This window comes from Cotesia glomerata, linkage group LG9 (assembly GCF_020080835.1).
Source record: "Cotesia glomerata isolate CgM1 linkage group LG9, MPM_Cglom_v2.3, whole genome shotgun sequence".
Lineage (NCBI taxonomy): Eukaryota > Metazoa > Arthropoda > Insecta > Hymenoptera > Braconidae > Cotesia > Cotesia glomerata.
Window position 1 is genome coordinate 8,418,492 of NC_058166.1, and position 23,703 is coordinate 8,442,194.

At 27.2% G+C, this 23,703-nt stretch overlaps 1 protein-coding gene across 1 annotated transcript in view; it reads left to right on the plus strand.

The window, feature by feature from the left end:
* The first annotated feature begins 7,909 nt into the window (after nt 1–7,909).
* Nucleotides 7,910–23,703, plus strand: part of LOC123272213 (guanylate cyclase soluble subunit beta-1) — a 34,758-nt gene continuing 18,964 nt past the window's right edge. Inside the window, 11 exon segments of the mRNA XM_044738914.1 lie at nt 7,910–8,068; nt 8,184–8,257; nt 15,368–15,468; nt 15,560–15,646; nt 15,649–15,677; nt 16,648–16,803; nt 16,869–17,022; nt 17,100–17,254; nt 17,770–17,898; nt 18,307–18,389; nt 20,911–21,041. Coding sequence (XP_044594849.1) covers nt 8,066–8,068; nt 8,184–8,257; nt 15,368–15,468; nt 15,560–15,646; nt 15,649–15,677; nt 16,648–16,803; nt 16,869–17,022; nt 17,100–17,254; nt 17,770–17,898; nt 18,307–18,389; nt 20,911–21,041 — 1,102 coding nt within the window. The 5' untranslated portion in view covers nt 7,910–8,065.

Here is a 23,703-nt window from a genome sequence, read left to right on the forward strand (position 1 = left end):
TTCAAACGGCTCTACCGATCAATTTTAAAAACTAATCAACTCTCAACCTTAAAAAACCACGTCGATCGCCGCCAAATCGGTTGATTTGTTCGAGAGATATCGTGAACGAAAGAAAACCGAAAAAAGTGTTTTTTCGGAGTTACTCCGAAATTTCTAGTTTGACCAATTGAAACTTAGAAATTCTTTATGAGGCTTAAAAAACTACGCAGAATGCCGCCAACCGCGTAAAAATCGGTTCATTCATTCAAAAGTTATTGCGGTTTGAAAATTCAAAAAATAGTGTTCTATGAAACTTCTATCAGACTTTCGAGCTCGAAGAGCTCAAAAAAAACGGCCATGTATTAACGGAATCAGCGGGAAGTTGCAGCGATGGCCCTTAGCGTCAACCGTTTTCCTAATTTTTTTTTTTATTTTTTTTATTTTATAAAAGGCCACTAACACTGACCAAAGCTAATACCAAGGAGAGAACCCCTAAAAGATATTGATAGACACGAAAAAAAGCACTTACCTGGAAATAGCTTTATGTTATTTTGCTGTAAAAGCGTTCGTGCACGATTCAATGAACAGTTTCATATTTTCTTTCTGGCAAGATCGGCTTTGATAAAATATATATCTAGAATTTTTTGTTTACCACGAATCACGAACCCGATAAAAATAATTTGTAGAAAAATTTATTCGTCAAAATTTTTGAGTATAAATTCGTTTGCAATAAATAATGTTAAAAGATTCACTAATCAAAAGATTTTTTGTTCATAGCTACAATTTTTTTAAAAATTCATTTATCAAGAAATTTTTTATAACAAAATTTTCGTTTCTTAATGTACTTTTCAAAAAAATAATAATCAAAAATTTCCATTTTCAATATTCCACGGTAGTATATTCACTGATGAAAGAATTAATTTAAAAAATCAAAGCAAAAAATTATATTTAAAAGCTGAAAAGGTAATATTTAAAAATTGTGAAAAATTTCTTTAAAAAATAAATTAATATTGCTGACCTTAAAAAAAAAAGTGCACACATCAAGTATTTGTATTATATGGACATTTAAAAAAATTGTGCTTCAATTTTAGATTCAAATATTTTGCGATATTTTTATCTCAGATATATATAGATATGCTAAAGACCAGTCGATTTTAGTTTTTGATTAATTATAATTATATGATACCGAATTATGCAGTCACCTTCAGTATGAAATTAGTTTCTGTGTCAATTTTTATGTTTATGTCAATTTTTTGAGGACTAATTGTGATTACATACAAAAAATTGCATACTTATACTCGGAGGTTGACGTAAAATTTTTTTCAAACACTTTTTCTTTAAAGTAGCAACATAAAATGATTTTTTTAAAAATATGAGGTGGATTATTTAGTGTTTTCTTGATATTCGTCTGATCATATTATATCCTATAAGATAAGAGTCCCAGTAGCTGCTCATGTACCAGTACATGCTCACTCCATGTATTTGTATATCTGTATTCACAAATATAGTTATAAGTGAGCATGTACTGGTACATGAGTAGCTACTGGGGCTTTTACCTTAAGTGCAATATGATTGTGATAGAGGCATTTTAATAGCGCCACAAAATTGCTTGATCCTGATGTACTTGAAGTAAAGCATTACCTCAACCTTTTCGCGTTATAAGGCGTGCAAAATTAAATTAACCAAAAGAAAAAAAATGTGATCTGATTAAGCAGATAATTTTTTTTTACATTTTAAATTGAATAAGGCCTTTATTAAAAATATTATTCAATAACTGTAATAATTTTTCTAACTGTAATAATTGTAATAATAGCTGTAATAATTGTAATGATTTTCAATAACAGATTTTGATGGGGTTGAATAATTAATAGGTCAGATAAAAATATCGGGGGAAATGGTTATTAATTAAATAGAAAAAATCGAAATAAAACGTGATGAATATTGATTGAATAATATATCTTCTCTATTTTCTGTTCTAATATTTGCTATAGTTATTGTTAATAGTTATTAAGCGACTTTGAGAGGAAAAGATGAAAGTTTTATCTTAGTGCATATTTGAGGGTATGAAAGAGAGCTGGCTAGAAAAGTTAGCCAGCTTTGGTAATCCATTATTTAAAGGTGACCTCCTTTTAGTTTACCTCCCGAAATGAAAGCGCAGAAACATTTACGGACTAAATAAAAGAAGAAAATTACTACGCATTCATTCTTTTCGTCAAATGAATAACTTTTGGGACACGATTCATGTCACTGAGATTGTTCGGTGAACAAGGCCCAGCCGCGATAAAGTCGCCCCTGGGGGACTCCCAATTTCACGAGCCGCACCTGTCGACCGCTAGTTCCCGCAAAAACTAACCGCCTATGAATGCTTAGCTTGACTGATCACGCCATGTCTCGGTGGTGTGATTGGCTGATCGCTCCGCTGACATGCGCAATCAGCCTTCTTCCTCAAGTCGACGAGGAAAAAGACGCATTATTATTATTATCTTTCGCTTCCACGCTTTTGTTGCAACAAGTCGCCATTAATTCCGCTTTGCTTTCGCTTATTGTTAATTAACCGCATTTCGCTATTTTTATAATTTAAATTGCTTAAATTAACCGCTAATAATTCGCTTTAGTTTGTTACAGATAAATTCTGTTATTTGTGCATTTATTTCACCACTTTTACAGTGCCGGCAGAGTGTTCACCCACGTGTCAACCGGCATCGCTTGTGCTACCCACGCTGTGTATTATAAATCCGCTTTTATTTAAACAATCCGCTATTTAACATATTGAATATTAAGTGTATTTATTATAAATAAATTTCTAGTGTTTATTTTGATAATAATTTACGCGTTTTAATTGAGATATCCAGACCCAAACCTGATCTCCGCTTTTTCCGCTCTTTCAGCATTTTACAGAGATCCAGTCTCCCTGTTACGTTTTTTACTTTACCGGTGCTTTTTTTACTCCTTTTATCTTGCGCCGATTCCAATAGAATGAGAATGACCCGAGTCAAAATTAAAAAAATGATTTGAGCCTCTTGAGCCTCCTTTCTTTTGTTGTTGGGTTTGCATGGAAATTTAAAACTGTATTTTCACCCTCATCGGCCTGAAAAATAGGCTGTTGAGGTCGAAATCACAGTTTAAAACTGTATTTTGAGCTTAAAGAGCCTACCTCGAGGGTCTGTAGGTTGTTTCCATCTTTTTATTTTTTAGAACATATAATATTTTTATAATAGCAAAAATTTTATAATAAAAATACTGGACTTAAAAAATTTTTTGCAACGATAAAAGTTAAAAATTTTCTAAGTGTAGAGTTGAAATAAAAATTATGACTATTGTAATTAATGTTGCAACAATTGATCAATAATCCATAAAATATACGGACGGTAATAAGCAATAACATTTCAACTTAAACTTTTTCTAATGTTTATCGTTAGCGTATTCGGGTTTATATATAGGGCATTTCATGTCAAATCCACCACTCTTGACCTCGACGATTTTCGATTTCCTGAAATTTTTGTATCTTTCTCTACCCTACTGAAAACAATTTTTTAAATTTTTTCAAATTTTTTTACCCAACCAAAAAATAGCTACGAGTTATTTAAAGAAAAATATGTTTTTTTTTTTATTAAATAACCATAACTTTTTTGAAAATTGACTTATTGGGATGTTTTCTTTTTTTAATTTTTGTTTTAAAATGTACTTTTTAGAAAAAAAAATCAAAATAATAATTTGGATTCATATTCTACGTTTTTTTTTTAACTTTTGGAAAAAACGAAAATTTGGGGATGATGCTCATTTTTGATTTCCGATTTATTTTTTTTATAAAAAACCAGTATTTTCTGCGAATTTCCTAAAATTTTCAGAGTGGCATTTTTTTTCTTTCTATTGTCTTTTTTAGAAATGAAAAAATAAAAATTTTTTTTCAATATTTGTTTTTCGTTATACCACTGAAAATTTTTCAGCAGATTTAGAAAACTTCAAAATCCGAGAAAAAAAATTTTAAATGACAATCATCGATAAGATTGGATTATTTTTTTTTTTAAACTGTAGTCTGATAGTGAGAAAATATTCAAATTCTCCTGAATTTAGGATATGTAAATTATTTAAACGTGTAAAAAAATGAAATCACATTCCATTCAAGTCTACTGTTTATAAATCATTCAACAAAAATATTTTTTGCTGTGTAAATGAAAATAATTTCAAACAAATTTTGTTTGAAATTAATTGCCTCAAAATTTTTGAAAGTTCATGCGTTGCTCCAAAATAGATCAAACAACAATTTCATTTTTTTGTTCTTGCATGTAGTTTTGGAAAAAAAATACAAAAAAAAAATTGAATGCTTCTTTTAATTTTTGATCTGACTTCATTGAAAAATAATAATCAAATCTTTTCGATGATTGTTATTTTTAATTTTTTTTTTTATTTTTTTTTTCTCGGATTTTGAAATTTTCTAAATCTGCTGAAAAATTTTTAGTGCTATAACGAAAAACAAACATTCAAAAAAAAAATTTTTTTTTTCATTTCTAAAAAAAATAGTAAGAAAAAAAATGCCACTCTTAAAATTTCAGAAAATTCGCAGAAAATGCTGAAATATTTTATTTAAAAAAAAATCGAAAATCAAAAATGGCATTCATCCCGAAATTTTCGTTTTTTTTCCGAAAGTTTCAAAAAAAAACGTTGAATATGGATCCAATTTATTATTTTTATTTTTTTTCTAAAAAGTACATTTAAAAACAAAAATTTTCGAAAAAAAACATCCCAATAAGTCAATTTTCAAAAAAGTTATGGTTATTTAACAAGAAAAAAAAAACATATTTTTCTTTAAATAACCCCTTACTTTTTTTTGGTTGGGTAAGGAAATTTGAAAAAATTTTGAAAATTATTTTCAATAGGGTAGAGAAAGACACAAAAATTTCAGAAAAATCGTCACCATATAAATTTAGCTTATGAGAATGATGAGATGTAAATCAACTCATCGGTCGTACGGTGTAGGGGTTAGTTATCGGTCTGGCAAGCGCGCGGCTCAGGTTCGAATCTCGGTTAGAACGGATTTTCATGTTATTTCTATAATTATATAAAACTTCGACAGTGGGCCTTAAAAAATTTAGTCTTCAATTAAATGTAATTGCTGAACTTTTATTACTACTAAGAGAAGAAGGACATCCTGAGTTACCAAAAACGACACAAGCTTTTTTAAAGACCAAATCCGCATGCACCAAGTTTTTCTTAGTCAACGTATGTGTGTGAGTCGCTGTATTAGACCGATAGTCGGGTACTATGCCTAGCTACAGAAAACAATAAAGAAGCGCCACGCGTATCATATATGTGTAAGTGTGTGTGTGTGTGTGTGTGTGTATTTCTTATTTCAGTTTATTTGTGACATCGTGACTGACCGGTTCGTACGTATTTAAATTCGTTTGTTTAAATATCAACTATTATAATAAATGTAATAAATAATTTTTATTTCAATAATTATTATCTTTATTATATCCATTATTATTAAGTGTGAAAGTAAAACTTGGTTTATTGAATGAACTAATAAATTAAAAAAAGTAAGTAAATTAAAAAAAAATAATTTTAATACTGATAGTTATATTAAAAATAACAGGTACCTAACAATTGCAAATATTTTACAAAATAAAACATACAATCATTTAAAAAATGTACAAAGACAAAAGGTTTATAAAATTGATTCAAGCTTTTGTTCTGGTGAAAATGATTTAAATATTGGGAGAAAATTATTATAAACTATTATAATTATTTCCAGAAACATTTAAGTGTATGGAAGGTATGAAAATTATTTTTATATAATTGTGTTTTTTAATGTATCGAATTATTTATTTATTTTTATATTGCAGACGTAGTAAAATAAAAACTTGGTGACTGTGAAGATTGCAAAAATTTTGCCGGAAAAGTTGGCCGGTGGTTGTCAGGGCAAGGAGATCGAGAACAGGGTCGAAAACAAAGATCCTTATCTTTATAATCTATTTAATATAATAATCCTTATCTTTATAATCTATTTAATATAATAATATTACAATAACATTACTATTAAAATAATTAATATTAATATAATTATAATTATTAATATAAAATTAATATTAAAATTAACATTAAAATTATTAATGCATAATAATCCTTATAAAAATAATGAAGCAATAATAATAATAATTTCAAAGTGAAATATAAAGTGTAAGTGATTAATTATAATAATAACTGTTATTACAGCAATCAGCGATTGAAGGACAAACGATTAAAATCATAATTGGCGTAGAACAGCTTGAAATTAGTAGACCGATAGTAGAAAAAATATTTGGCGCATTACTGTTTGCCATTAATGGGCCGATAGTTCAAATGATGTCTGGCCCATTGCTGGTTGCCATCAATGGGCCGATAATTCAAATTATGTCTGACCCATTACTGGTTGCCATCAATGGCCCAATAGTTTAATGCCATTAATGGGCCGTGGTTATCATGCCAACTGTAAGCCGTTTATTGGCCATTGAAAATTGCCATTACTGTGCCATTAATCGACATTCTTGGCCCAGCAATGGCCCAGTCTAGGGCCGATTTCCAAACTTTATATTGGTTGTACGCTGAAATTACGGTTCTGATATACGCGTCATCATAGTCGAAAAAATCTAAAACCATAATTTCAGCCTATAACTTCTCGAGTAGGTTGTGGAGGCTCAAAATATGTTTTTAATTTTGACTCGGGCGAAAATGAGGAGGAGAAAATGATGAGGATCTCTAGTCTAAACATTTTTTTCATTCTCATTTTCGTTTTTATATGTATTTTACGGCTCATAAAAGAACACTTATGAGACCGTTTGAACGCCTTTTTAATGGAGACTAATGAAAAAAATTTGTAAATTTATTTATGTTACAAACAATTAATAAATTTATTTACTAACGAGCAATTATTTTTTAATTTAATAAAGGTAATTAGAAAAAAGTGGAGCTTCAGCTATTTTAAGTCGTAAAAAATTGAAAAGTTAAGATATTTACAAATTTTTTTTCAACATTTTTTACTCTTCGAAAAATTAAAGAAAAAAGTTTGTTTGATTTTCGAAATTGAATTTCATTATGATTTTTTTACTTACTAAAAATTCTTCAAAGTAAAATTTTGACTTTTGATTAATTTTCCGACACTGAAATATTTTTTGTCAAGTTGAATAATTAAAATAGAATGATTGAAAAGAAATTTTTTTTTATTCAAGAATTTTTCGAATTTTCACAATTTTAAAGAAATTAACTGGATAAGACACTGATAGGATTTACTGAAATTCAATACATTAACTATAAATGAATGATTTTTTAACATCAGATAATTTAATAAATATTTATCAACAGTTAATGAATCATTCATTAAATAAAATTTATTAACATTTAATTAATATTTTTGAATAGTTGAAAAATGTTTATTAACAATTAACGATTAACAATTAACAATTAATCTGAAAAGAAAATAAGGAAAAATTGACGTATCACCTTCAAATTGTTGATCAAAAGTCAAAATTTCATTTTGACGATTTTTGAACCCCTAAAATCTTTACAAGATCCATTTTTTTACCAACCCAATTTGTTTTTATCATAGGCAAATTAATTTTTCATTTATTTTTGGCTTTAAAAAAAGGCAAAATCTTATTTATATATGATTGCCCAATATTTTGAATATTATTAGCCTAAGAAAATTTTATCATATCATAAAGATCTTTTAGTATGATAAATAATTTATTGACATTTTCTACAAAATTTAAATTCTATTCCGTACCTGAGTGATTTAAAGTTTACCGAGTTAGATGTGTCAGGAAAAGCGGATTGCAAGCAAGTGCGGGGGTTGTATTATAGCCGAGAGCCCAGTAGTATCTCAAACTACCCTTAAAGTGTGTATCTAGGTGGCGCAGTTAGCTCTAGTGAAAAATCGATACTTATTGTGAAACGCGGACTCACTAGCAGTTCGCGTCTCGTGTGCATCAAGTAAACACACACTCTCTTATCCAACAATGATAACAACAACAATAATATATTAAAAATATTCATTATTATTTTCAATCAATTAGTTATACCGTAGGTTCCCGAAATTTACTTGTTCTAAATCATGGTAATCGCTAGACATTTTAATACTTTGTTTTGAAAATTTTTTTATTATTATTTACAGTAAATTACTTAATGAATTAAAAATTTATTGAAAAATTTTTATTGTTATGTTTTTACAGTATGGTTTTGTGAATTACGCACTGGAACTCCTCGTTGTCAGGACTTTCGACAGTGAAACATGGGAAGCTATAAAGTAAGTTAACTACTTAATTTTTCTTTTTAGTTAAAATAATTTTCTTGCGTGCTTAATTTGCTTTTACTCTAGTGAATTAAAAATTAATTAACACTGAGTTTTCTTTAAGAGCTTAAATTATAAATTGCCGCGGCATTGGCTTCCACGTGGTGGCTTTGCGAAAAAAAATACCAAACATCCTATTGTGTTGATGAAGAGAATTTGACATTTTAGTTTTGAAATTTAATGGTTTTTTATAATAGTACTGGCGTTGTGGAGAGAATTAAAGAAAAATACTTATAATAATTAATGAATTGAAAATGGTTGGTCGTTATTCATTAGTCATTTAGTCGTTTATTGTGAATTAATAAATCAATTCGTATCGAGGGTTCAAATTTAGAATAAATTATTTGGTAGTATAAAGTGACACAGATATTTTTACATTCATACAAGAGCTTATTAATTGTTAATAAATTCATTTATTTAAAAATTATTTACTAGTTTATCAAGTATAAGCAATTATTTTTAAACTTTTAATAAATATTTTTTACGTAAAAACTCTAAATTTATCAAGAATTTACAAATATTTATTGACAGTTTATAAATAGTTTTAGGACTGAATGCGTCTCGCTTGCAATATTACATTAATAACTTACACTATCAAATAAAATATTATCTAATCTACACGGAGAGAAAAATATGGGAATTTTTCCTATAATTTTAATGAAATGTTTTCCTATAGGATTCTAGGAACTATTACTTGGATTATGGGAATGATACCCATAATTTTTGGGAACTGTTACTATGATTATAGGAATGGTTCCAATAATTATGGGAACGATACCCACATTTATGGGCACTTCAGTATGGGAATAATTACTATAATTATAGGAATGGTTCCCATAATTATGGAAATAGTTCTCATAATGATATTGGAACTGTTCCTATAATTATAGGAACTATTCCTATAATTATGGGAACTATTCCTATAATATATAGGAACTGTTCCTATAATTATGGGAACTATTCCCATAATATTATAGTAACGGTTCCTATAATATTTAAGTAAATTTTTTTAATCCAATAGTACGAAAATTATTTTCCTAACCTACAACAACATAATTGAGTTCTTGTGATGTCCAAATTCAATGTTATTTCACTCGCAATAACATGTTTTATTAATTATTTGACTTATTTCCATATTGAATACTAAGGTAAGTAATTAATTATAATTAACTAAAAATATTCTTTTCAATTTATTGATTCTCTAATAATTCAAATACGACCAAAAATTCATCAGTAGTAATGTCGATCGTTATTTTAAGTATAATAATTACAATAATAATAATAATAATAATAATAATTAATCAGTGGTAGTAGTTAATTTTTTCATATTTCAATGGTTTTGGAATTTCAAATATTCAAATGTTTCCGCGGTTTAATGCGCATGCTCGTAGGCAGCTCATCACAACAATTTGATTTCGTCATACTCGTACTTATCAATAGATGGCAGACTACTCGATTTATATGTCAATGTTTTGTTTTGATCCACAATCTATACCATAACAATAACCTAAAGTATAACAATATCTATATCCCTATAACAGGGACCTATAACAATAACAATATCACAACGTCTAAAAGTTGTGCCCGTGGTACAGAATTTTTCTTAGAAAGTATAATATCAGAATTTTTAATATTATTTTGTGAATTATTTCCAAATCATCCACTAAGCTTCAAATTCCATATCCTTTTGCACTATCGGAGAATGTATGGTTCTATGGGTCCACCGTGGAATTTATGTTCTATGAACTTCGAAAATAAACATCAATCTGCTAGAAAATATGCTCGCGTTTGTTTAAGTAGAATTAATATTAATCATAGTATTGCCGTAAAAAGTCAACTCAAACTGAATTATTATTTATCGTATGAAAATGACGAAAATTCATTTTATACAGTTGGATCTATTGATAATAGTTTGTTGAAAAATCATAAAAAATTTCATGCGTTCCGTTTGAGCCTTCCAACATGTCCAAGTAACTTTACTGTTGTCAACTATGTAGATTGGATAGGCAATCATAAGATTAGTGAAACATCTGTATTGGTGATGCCTTCAGAAAATGGTCCTAAATTTTACATTGTTGAGTTAATAATTAAAGATAATATCAATCAACTATTTATCATTACAACTCAAGTTATTTGTGAATTTGATAACCACTTTGAAGCATTTGAAATACTTACTAATTCAAACAATTTTACTTGTCTTCCAATAAAAACGTTTGAAATATGTAAAATAAGTAACATTGTTTATATAAATAATAAAAGTTATGTACCTAAACGATGGATTTAATTAGTTTTAAATACTGTAAATAAATATTTTGTTTGGAAAATAAAATGGAATTGTAAAAAAAACAATGACCTTTCACATCTATTTTTTTCCTGTAATTGTATAGTAAGAAAATCCTCCTTTTCCTAGAAAAATTTTAGACTTGTTACATTATTTTTCTAGATTAATAAACACTATTTTAACTGAGTTAAAATAAGCAATTTAAGATTAAAAACATACGTGAAGTAACATCGTAAAAAAAAAATTTTTCTACTCTCGTAAAATATTAATTTTCAACAAAAAAATATATATTAATTACTTTATATATTTGAAGTTATTATTTATTTATTTTCATGAAAACAACCATTTTCCTATCATCTGCGTCATTGCCATAATATTATGGGAATTATTCCTATAATTATAGGAATTATTCCTATAATTATGGTAATCACTCCTACAATAGTATAGGGACCATTCCTATAATTATGGGAACCATTCCCATAATTATGGGAATTATTCCTATAATACTATAGGAATGATTACCATAATTATAGGAATATTTCCCATAATATATTGGAGCTATTCCATTATTGTATAGGAACCATTCCAATATATTATGGGTATAGTTCCCATAATCAATATAGGATTGATTCCTATAATGATAATTTTATCATAGGAACCATTCCCATAATGATTTGGAAAAATTCCTATATTTTTCTCTCCGTGTATAATTATCATTCTTCATTATCTATTTTGTTATACTTTTAATCAAAAAATTAATAAATATTTATTATATCATCTGATGTTAGAAAAATCAATTATTAATAGTTAATAAAGCTTATTAAATAGAAAAAATCTTTGCATCAGTGCATTTATTCTTGAAACATAAAAAATAATCCAAATTTCGTTAATTAAATGATGACTAAAATTTTTTCAATAATTCGCACGTTTTCAAAATTTTACTCAAAAAGAACTTGTATTCAAAATTTTCCTATAACTCAATTTCGAAATTGAAGACCATAATTTTTCAATTAAAAATTTTTTATCTTTCCAGTAACAACTCAAATCATTTGTCAGTAATTCGAGTAATAAAATTAATAAAAATTTTAATGACCCAATTCAAAAATTGAAGAACATAATTTTCAAGTAAAAAATTATAAATTGTCCGAAATTTGTTTAAGAAGACAGTAAATAATTTTCAAAAAATTTTCTGTCTTTCAAAAATAAACAAAATCTTTTTTTTCGATAGAAGAAAAATTGCATCAAAAAAATTAAAATTTACTTTAGTATTTAAACACTGTAAAAAAACTGTCTTTCTTCAAAACTAACAAAATTCTTCAATTTCTCTCAATTAAAACCCACCTTCGTTAAAAAAACTTGGACAAAGAAATTTTTTTAATTAACTCCCCTTAAAAATAATAAAATTATAAAGAAAAAAAATCTCATTAAATTAATCACTGACAAAAGAAGCCGGTAATTATACCTACCAGAGGGTGAGTTTCTCAATCAATAAAATAATTAGCCCCACAAATTTAAGAATTCAACCTTATCATCAAATCAATCTTTAGTGTTTGGACCTCGGATTTGCATAAATTACCGGTTAAATAATATTAAATGTCAGTTAATAAAATAAAATTTTATAAGATTTAACTCTTTATTTTATTTTTTATTTTTTACCCCAACCCTTGACAATGATTGATTAGACTTTTAATCGCTGGCTCGCTACTTCTTCTAAAACATAAAAAAAATAAAACACTTATATTACTTTGTTCTACTTATTTATTTATCTATTTATTTAGCTTCTGCCCGAGTCGAAATTTAGAGCCTATATAGAACCCTTTAGTCCGAAATAGATCCGACTGAGAGCCCTGTAGTCCCATAGCTCCGATTTTGAACCCACAGGTCCGAACATTCACCCAGAGGTCCGATTTTGAACCCTCAAGTCCGTTTTTTAAAAAATTAAAAATTAAAAATAAAAAATAAAAAATTAAAAATCAAAAATTAAAAATAAAAAAGTAAAATAATATGAACTAACCCATGTACACAGAAAGAAAAATTTCTCGACTGGAGAATAAAATTCTTGGCTCAAGAAAATTTTCGGGTGCCTGAAGGAAGGCCGAAGTTGTGTTGGCCGAAGTAAAAATTTTTCTTGAAATTCTATTCTTGGTGGAAGTCATTTTTTCTTAATTCAAATTATCATAAATACTTGTTACAATAAATTTTTGTATTTGATCAAGATTTTTAGATACTTTAGGGAAGCAGCGCCACTTACTTAAGCTGAGAAAAAAATTTTCTCACCTTGAGAAAATTTTTCTCTTGACTATTTGAAACCCATTTTATATTATTTTAGCGTGCAATACATATTGAATGAAAAAAAAAAAATTCAATATTATTTGATCTTCCCATTTGACATGTTAATCAATAAAAATGTTAATGAAAATTTACTTCTATCTTTATATTTAATTTTTTGGAGCAAGAGAGAAATTTTCTCAAGACAAGAAAATTTACTTCTATCAAGAACTAAATTTTTTGGAGCAAGTGGCTGAATTTTCTTAAAACAAGAAGATTTTTTTGACTTAAATAAATTTTCTTGGATTAAGATACGTATTTCTTAAAGCAAGAGAATTAATTTTGTTGGAATAAGTGAAATTTCTTGTGTCAAAAAAAATTTTTTTTTCGCTCAAAAAAAAATTAGGAAGAAAAATATTTTCTTGACTCAAGTGAACCTTTTTTTCTGTGTTGGAGTCCCCAGAGTTGAACGACGGGGCCAAGCTTGTGTCCAAACTAGACAACTCAGTCTCGGCCGTTCCTTTGGTGAACCAGACTTGAACCAAGACTGGCTCATCTAGCTCTGGCTATTTAATGGTGTGCTAGGCTTGGGTCAAGAGTGGATAACTTAACCTTGGCCATTCAATAGAAAATCTAAAGTTAATTAATCATTAAGTAAGAGAAAAGGGGGGGGGGCAAAACGGACCTATTAAGACAAAAATGTTGAAATCCTTCATGTTTTTCTCTGGTTTTACGTTTTTTTTAGTCCTTTGCCAAGTATTTGACATTAATTTGTTCTGTTTATTGAAAATAAAAAATTTAAAATGTGGGGCAAAATGGGCCACCTTCAGAAAATGTTTATCATATGAGTTTTTCAACTTGTTTTACTTTTTTTGACCTTTTACTGAGTTTATGGTATTAATTTTTTTGTGTCTATCGAAATTAAAAAATTGAGAAAAGTGAGAAATCTTAAAAAAATTTTTCTCAAATGTGGTTCTTTCGGAATAACTTTTAAACGGATCTACCGATCGATTTTTAAAACTAATCAGCTCTTAACATCAAAAAACAACGTTGATCGCAGCCAGCCCGGTCAAAATCAGTTGATTTGTTAGTTAGTTATCGTTGTCGATAGAAAATCAAAAAAAGTATTTTTTCGGAATTACTTCGAAATTCCTAGTTCGATCAATTTAAACTGAAATATGCTTCTTGAGGCTTCAGAAACTGCGTCGAATTCCGCAAACCGTGTAGAAATCGGTTTATTCATTCAAAAGTTATTGCAGTTTGAAAATTCAAAAAATAATATTTTATTAAACTTCATCAGAGTTTTGAGCTCGGAGAACTCAAAATGACACGAAAATTATATTTATTGAAAATTGATTTTTCTATTAATTATTTAATTGAAATTTCCATCAATAATTAAAAAATTAAATTTATTAACTAAAAAAATTTTTCTTCTTGATCTGAAAAGAAAAATTCTTAAACTAAGAAATTTATATTGGTTTAAGTGAATTTTATTTGATTCAAGAATTTTTCACCTTGATTCAACAATTAATTTCTTTAAAATTATTGTAAAAATTTATTGTTTAATGAATATTTGTTAGCAAATGCCAAAATTGAAAATTTATTATTCAACCAAAACAATTACATATCGTCAAAATTGATATGGTCTTTAAAAAAATAAAAATTTAATAATTTACAGTTAAATTTTTAATATTGATAATTTTATATATTAAAATTCATAATAAAATATTGAAAATCCACAGAGTGATGTACAAAATCTAGAGTAATATAAGGACTTGACTTTTCCTTATTTTTAATTAATAACCATGTGTAAAAAATAGTTAATTTTCATCAAAACACAATATTAAATAACATAAATTATATGAATATTAAACCGTCACATTTCATCATTATATAGATTTAGCTTATGAGAATGATGAGATGCATGATAGCTCATCGGTCGCATAGTGTAGGGGTTAGGTATCGGTCTAGCAAGCGCGCGGCTCAGGTTCGAATCTCGGATAGGACGGATGCGATTTTCACTTTATTTCTATGATTAGCGAAAGTTAGGTTTAAATAAGAGTCAAACAGTCTGAATTTGCGTTAGCTCTACATATAAAATCAAATAAAAAAAAAATAACGCTTAAAAAATTAATTTTTTTATTATTTTTTATCAAATAGCATGAGGCAGACTTGAAAGTTGACTAGGGCATAGTCCTGGTAACCAGGCATGGGCCAGTCGTGGCAACTAAGGAAAATAAAAATTAATTAATAAAAAAATAACAATAAAAGAGGACTCAGGGGCTCAAAATCGAATCTAATTTTTATTTTCATCAGGTCCGATTTTGAACCCTAAAGCGCTGAAAACGGAAATTTGTAGCGCTTGTGGGACCAAAACCGGACCTACTTGAACATGGAAACAGGCTCTAGTTTGAGCCTCTAAGTCCGAAATAGATCCGATTTTAGAAGGTTCTAAATGGGCTCTAAATTTCGACTCGGGTTATCTCCATCTTTCATATGTTTCCACTTTACTTCAGAAAGGACGCCGCTGTCAATATGGAGGGACAGTTTCTTGTTAGGCAGATTTATGACGACGAAATTACCTACAACATTATTGCCGCGGCTGTAAAACGGCTCAGTATGCAATTATTTTAATTTAACAATTTATTGATTTAATTAATCAAATAAAATAAAAAATTATTATTAAATATCTTATTCTACTTTTACAGATATACCAGCTAATGATATTCTTGAGTCATTCGGTGTTATGTTTTTCGAATTTTGTCAAGAGTCTGGTTATGACAAAATTTTAGAAGTACCAGAGCTACTCCACGGGATTTTTTACAAGTAAGTTTTTCTTTTGCACAAAATTAGTTTTAAGAAATTTAAAAGTTAATGGGCTTGTAATTTAATAATTTAACTATTGTAAAAGTTATAAAATAATTTAGTAATTTAATTAATTGTTTACAACACGATAATTTTTTTAAAATCTAATTTTTTAATACAATTTTTTTTTCAATCCTTTCATCATACGACCAACGCAGAGAAACATATTGAAAATCTTAGTATAGAGTTTCTCTTATAGGTAACAGCGGGCTATTCATAACTAAACTTAAGAAAATATTTATTTTAAAAATACTTTTTATTGTAAAAATTTCATTTTTATCCTCGATATTTTATTCTTATTCTTTAATATTCATACAAACTCTTACATACTTTTTCTGCTGCGAGGAATAATTTAGCTTCCTTTTTTTTCAATCGACCTTTATGTTAAAATATTAAAAATGAAGTATAAAAGTTTTAAATGGAAAATTTTTCACTCAGCAATCACATTGTAGTCGCCATTGCATCCTTTTTTTAAATTGACCTTTATGTTGAAATATTAAAATAACATTGATAATAAAATACCAAAACTTCATTGATCAAATAATAAAAATAATATATTCGTTAATTACATTACACCGCCTATTATTTAAAGCCAGCAAATTTATTTCCCCGTCGAAAGTCTTCTCTCAGTCGCCGCAATCACATTACATTACGGGATATAAAATATTATCCCTAGCAGGAGTAGTCTCCTAGGGGAAAACAAAGTTTAAGGAAAAACTTTTTGATTTTAATGACTATCCTTGATCATTCAATAGATTTAAGTAAATCTTAATATAACAAATTCCATTTTTTGTCCTCTAAGACATTTCAAACATTATTTTTCAAAAAAAATCTTGATTCTTAAATTGATGGTTCGAATTCAATATCATGAAAAATTATACAAATTATTAAAATTCCGATTCTCTTTTTCATGAATAAAAAATACTTACAGAATTTAGATGCTTTACATGATCACTTGGGTACACTTTACCCGGGAATGAGAGCGCCGTCATTTCGATGCACGGAAAGACCAGAGGATGGTGCCTTGGTACTACATTACTATTCAGATCGACCGGGTCTTGAGTACATTGTAATTGGGATTGTTAAAGTAAGTTTACATCCTTTTTCTCAAATTTAAAAAAAAAATTTGTATATATTTTATTATTAATATAGACAGTTGCAAAAAGACTCCATGGAACTGACGTTGACGTTCAAATTTTAAAAACTAAAGAAGAGTGTGACCATGTACAATTTCTTATCACTGATACTTCAGCACCAGGTGTTGCTACAAATCCTATGATTGCTGATCTTGAAACGTTATCTATTGGTGAGTTTTATTTTTTAATACAGTAATAATAAAAAAAAAATAAAATAATAAAAATAATAATAATATTTCGATTGTAGAGCCAAAAGTAAGTCCAATGACATTTTGTCGTGTTTTCCCGTTTCACTTGATGTTCGATCGTGATCTGACAATTGTGCAAACTGGATGCACAATCACACGAGTCATACCCCAAGTTACGAGTGGCAATTGTAAACTCAATGACATACTTCTAACGGTAAATTCAATAAAATTTACATTGTTTGCCTATTATTAAACCGTCATTAAATCACCAATAAATGTCCAAATTATTTTTAAATATTTATCACTTATCACTTGTGATGTAAAAGATAATTAGAATTAATTAGATTTTTATTTTTCAACATTGTTATTATAATCATCAAATTGAGAAGTTTTAATTATTGATAGTATCGTGATAATGTCAGGGAAAAAAAATGGAGCGATGCTTGTTGACCCGTGTCAAGGATTCTTTTCATAATTTTAGTAAAATATCGATTTGCATATTGTTTCAAGCTATACAATGTACAAATTTTAATTTTTATTAATAATTGTTTAGTAAAAAGAAATTTCTGTTGAAATTTGGAGTAAGAAAGTATCGTAATTTAAATAAAATTTATAGAAACTAATTCGTTTATTAATTCGCAATTATTGTGTCATTTAATTTTTTTGAAAAATTATTAGCTTTATCTTTTATTATTTGAAATTAATAAAAACATGAATTATTTTTATTAGGTACGACCACACTTGGAACTGACATTCGAGAATATATTGTCTCACATCAACACTGTTTATGTGTTGAAAACCAAAAAAGGTGTCATGCAAGTTGAAGCTTCCGAAGAATTTTCAAATTTACGTTTGAAGGTGAAGTTTATAATTTTTACAAATTTTCAAATTTCTCGAAGATTTTTTTATTGTTTTACTTTCCTTAAATTTTTTTTTTCTCAAAAATTTCAAGTTAAATTACGGTCCTTTAATAATTTTTACGACGACAAAATGGTGGATGATGACTGTCAAAAAATGTATTTAATCTTTTAAATAACTAATTATCATAGTAATTATAAATAAAATATTAATTTATGAAAAAAATGATGTCATATATTCGAACGTATACTTGGCGCGAAACACTGCCGAGTTCTCTGACGAAATATTTCTTAAAAAAAAAAAAAAAAAAAAAAACGGGAATACTCAAATAATTTAAATTAAATCTCACTTATTTTTATTAATTATTTTAAAATCAATGATTGCTAACTAACAATTAATTTTTTACAGGGTCAAATGTTGTACATACCAGAATCAGACTTAGTAATCTTTCTGTGCTACCCAAGCGTCATGAATCTCGATGACTTAACCAGGTAATATAAAAAAAAAAAAAAAAAAAAAAAAAACCTTGTCATACTCGACCACGAAAAGGATTTATTATTCATTAGTTAATTATCTAAAAAAGTATAACTACCGGTACTTTTCTTGTCATGCAAATGATTTTACTCACCGCGATCCTCGCCCATTATTATTATACAGAGAAAGTTTTCTCATTGCCGTTTCTTTGTAAAAAATTTTATGAAAGCAAAAATTATTTAAATAAGTTTAAATAATTTATATTCTTTTTACTTTTTTTTTTTTTATTTATATTTTCTCTTTAAATTACACCGTACTCGACTTTAGTTTTAAACAACGTATTTACAAATTTAAATATACATATACCATACTCCGTTCCATCCCGCGAATGAACCTTTTATTAAATCAGTAGCGCTAACAATTATTTGTTGGTTAGTTTAATTTACGTAAAGTGCCCACCGGTAGACCTGAATAGCTTTATGGTAGAGGTAGAATAAGCCATCACCACACTATTATGTATAAATATATAGATATAAATTTATATACTACCACCTGTACGGTAGTGGAGTAATAGTAGAAGTGAGAATAGAACGCCAGCTAGTAAACAAATTAAATGGCTAAATGCATCAACCTCCATTATAGTGCCTATTGCAAGTGATATTATTTGTTACTCAATGAGGGTTAAGTGCTCCACGTTTAAATTTCATGCTATATAACTAACACTGACTTGTATACATACAAGATAAGAGAACATGAGTCGTTTCGGCGTTGATACATCAATGATTACATGATTTACCTTTTTGTTAAAAAAAATTTTTTTTATAGAAAATTGTACTCTTGTTTCAAAATCTTCAGCTTTTTTATTTTTTATTCTTTCGCCGAAAAAAAATTATTTAATTTTGAAAACATTTTTTCGATTAAAAAAAAATTGTTTTGAAGAGAACCGGTTGTGTTATTTATTTATTTGTATAAGACTAAGCAGATATTCAGCCAATAACAAGGTCACTTTATTGTAATAATTTAAAGGTGTCAATTTAAGTGATACAATTATGATGGAATACAAAAACGATTGTAATTATGATAACAATAATAATAATTAAAGAGTTCCATATTTCAAAGCCATTATCCCCGATCCAAATTGATGTTAGACTAATTTTAAATTTTTACATTAAATTTTCATTTATTAAATTTATTTTCACCGCTTTTATTGTTGGTATGAGCACTCAATACCATCTTCGGGTGTATATATCTAATAATTAAAAATTTTTTATTTTTAATTAAGATTAAGCAAAGAAGTTAATTTTTTACTCAGTGAAACTTTTTTCGGTCACCGAAAATATAATAACTCAGAAAATGCTCAGACCAGGTATCGAACCTGGATCTTTTGGTGTCGCGCCAACTGCTCTACCCTTAAGCTATCCGAGACACTGTCCGTAACTATCATTCAGTTACCTATTAAGAACCACTGAGTAATTCTTGTATATTGACAATTTTTAATGATGTATTTTAAATGTCTTTTAAATACGTAGACTCTAATCTCCTACTTGATTGTATGAAGATTGTAGTCCGTCTGGCCAGGATTTTTTCTATAATTTACTATTTTTTCCGAAGATTGGTGTTTTTACTAATTAAAGAGTTCTATATTTCAAAGCCATTATCCCCGAAATATAGAACTCTTTAATTAACAAAATCAGATCTTCGAAAATAGAAAAATGGCCAGATGAACTAATGCATCATTAAGCAGCAGAACTCAGTTCTTAAATCATCTAAAGGCTAATCAGATTGTGCTTAATCGGTTCTGAGCAGTCTGGCGACATCGGATGAAGCATTCGACTGACTAATCTTCATAAAATTTTTGACTTACAGATTTTCGGTATGAACACTGTTCACCAATGATAATACATCTTGCTGTGCTTAAAAAATAAAAATTTAATTAATCGAGCCTATATACAATAAATATTGGTGCTCGATAATAATAATAATAATAATAATAATAATAATAATAAGTAATAACATCAATTGGATCAATAATAATAATAATAATAATAATAATAATAATAATAATAATAATAATAATAATAATAATAATAATAATAATAATAATAATAATAATAATAATAATAATTGTGGCCTTTATGAAAAAATTATTTTTAAAGAACAAATGAAAATAAGACATTCAATACAATAGCAAAAAAACTCTTCCAAGTTGTTTCCTTGTATAGTAGCGTTAAATATTTGTGGTTTAATTAAACATAAAGACATTTTGCAAGATTTCATTTACTTAGTAAAACCAGACATAGTATGCTTATCTGAAACTCATGTATCGAAAGATGTTCATGATCACGAAATCCAAATTCCAAATTATAATCATGTACGAACAGACACCAAAAACAATAGAACTGGAGGCGTAATAACCTGCATCAAAAAACAGATAAAATTTAAATCATTAATAAATAGCGCTGACTTAATAATGGGCACTTGGTTAAATGTTTTTGAAGTATATAGTATTAAGAAAATAAAAATTATCAATCTGTATAGATCACCGCAAAGTAGTATCAGTCATTTTTGTACAAATATAATCAAACTTGTAGAAGATATTCTAGATACGAGTAAAATAATGATATTAGGAGATTTTAATATAGACGTCATGAAAGAAAATTACTATTATGGTAATAAAATTAAAAATGAAATGGCGTATTTAGGATTATTTCAAAAAGTAAAAGAACCAACTAGATCAACTATAATATCTGATACAATAATAGATTTAGTTTTTACAAATTTCAAAATTGATACCAAGGTTTTAAAAACTCCAAAAATAACTGATCATAATATTATAGAAATAAGAATTATTGATGCAAATATAAATATTGATAACAATACATCAATAAAAACTTGTCGACGAGATTATTCAAAATTTGATAGCAATATATTCAAAAAAATACTCAAAAAAAAATGTTAGATATAATAGCAGTAAATGATGAAAACTATGACATAGATGAAAAAGAATTTAATGTATTAGTTAATAAAATTCAAGATAATATAATTGAGACTCTAGATATTCTAGCACCTTTAAAAATTAGAGAACGTAAAGAAAAATGGGAAAAAAAACCTTGGATTGATTATGAAATTAGATAAATGATTAAAAATTTAAAGATAGAGGCTTTCTACAAAGTGCCAAAAGAAACAAATCTTGACTATGATATAGAAGAACATAAAAGACTGAGAAACCAATTAGTTTCTACCATTAGACATAAGAAAAAAACTTTTTATGAAAACACTATAGATAAAAATAAGCTAGACCAGAAAAAACTTTGGCATGAATTAAAAAAACTAGTAGGTAATAAGAAATCGAAACAAATGAATCCAGTTGATATAAATATAAATGGAAAAATTGTCTCAAACACTTTAGATATAGCAAATGAATTTAACAAATTTTTTGTAAATAGTGTAAACAAAATTGTATCAGATATTGATAGTAATAACATTGACAATAATGATATTTTCGTAATAAATAATGACAGATGTGATACTAATAATGTAAAAAATAATAATAATAGTCAACTCTGGTGTGAATTCGATGATATTACGATAGAATAAGTTGATAAAATTATTCAGAGTTTAGATAACAAAAAGGGAAATTAAATGATATAAATTTAAATTTAGTTAAAATTATATGGGAATGTGATAAAAATGTTATTCTTACCATGTTAAAAAATTCTTTAAAATTAGGTGAAGTACCTGAGGATTGGAAAATTTCCTGTATAACACCATTACAAAAAATAAAAAATAGTATTAAGATCGAAGACTTTAGACCCATAAATACACTACCTATACTTGAGCAAATCTTAGAAGAATTAGTAAAAGTGAGATTAGAAAGATTTATTGATAAACATAATATCTTAGATGATGAGCAGTCTGGATTCGAAAAATGTTTTCTTATTGAAACGGCAATACAAGGCTCATTAAGTGATTGGCAGGAAACTACTTAGATAAAGGACTCTGTATAGGTGTTGTATTTTTGGACTTCATGAGAGCTTTTGAAACGATAGATCGAAAATATCTTCTTAAAATACTGAGTAGATTAGGCTTGCGATACACCGTATTAAAATGGTTTGAATCATATCTCAGTGGACGGAAACATAAAAGTTAGATATATGAATAACTTGTCAGAAGAAATAAATGTAGAAAATGGTGTACCGCAAGGATCTAAATTAGGACCGATTTTATTTAGCTTGTATATTAACGATATGGTAAAGATTATGAAAAATTCTGGGGTTATGTGTAAACTATTTGCGGACGATACTAAATTGTATTTTGCCAGTAAAAAGTTAGAAGATATTGAAAGAATGTTAAATCGAAGCTTAGAGATCTTGTCAAAATGGTTAAAAAAACATAAACTAAAAATAAATTTAAAGAAAACAGTGTTTATGATAATACATGACATGAGAAGAAATGATGTAAGAAAAAAGTGTGTTATTAAAATGGAAGATGCTATAATTGAAGAAGTACGTAAAACTAGATATCTAGGAGCTTATAATAGACGATAATTTGACTTTTAAAAAGAAAATTCTAAAGATATAATAAATAAGATGGCAAAAATTTAATATCATCTCCAGATTATACAACACTGTTAGCATATTAACAAAAATATTATATATAAATCAATCGTTGCACCACACATTGAGTTATTGTAGTAACACTTATAATGTTAAATTACACTAGAACAGATGTTAACAAAGGTTCAGAAAATACTAAGAAAGAGCTCCGGGCTATGCACGTTTAGTGTTGAGGGGTCGAAGACAAATATACTAATATTAATAGTATGCTAACAGCAGCGTTAGGATGGTTGAACATTAAACAAAAGATTAATATATAATTGTTTGTATACTAATACATAAAAGTCATATTAAATAATAAACCTGAATATTTGTATACAAAAAATTGGTAAAAACTTTGAAAATAAAGCACAGATATAAAACGAGAATTGTTGTTCTTCTATCGATGTAAAATCTACTCGTACACACACTCAGCAGAAAAATGTATAACTTACAAAGGCTTTTAACTATTATAATAAATTACCAGACGATATAAAGGATTAGAAAATAGATTAAAAAGCTTTAAGAAAAGAGACTACTAAAGGACTATGTTAAAAAATACGTATTGAAACATTTACTTGATTGAACAATGCTATATTTGTTGTAATCTGTAAAATAAGAATTTTCTTAACTAATGTAAAAAGTGTATGAATAACAACAAATTGCTAATATGAATAAAAGATGATTATTATTATTATTAATATGTATGTAATAATAATAATAATAATAATAATAA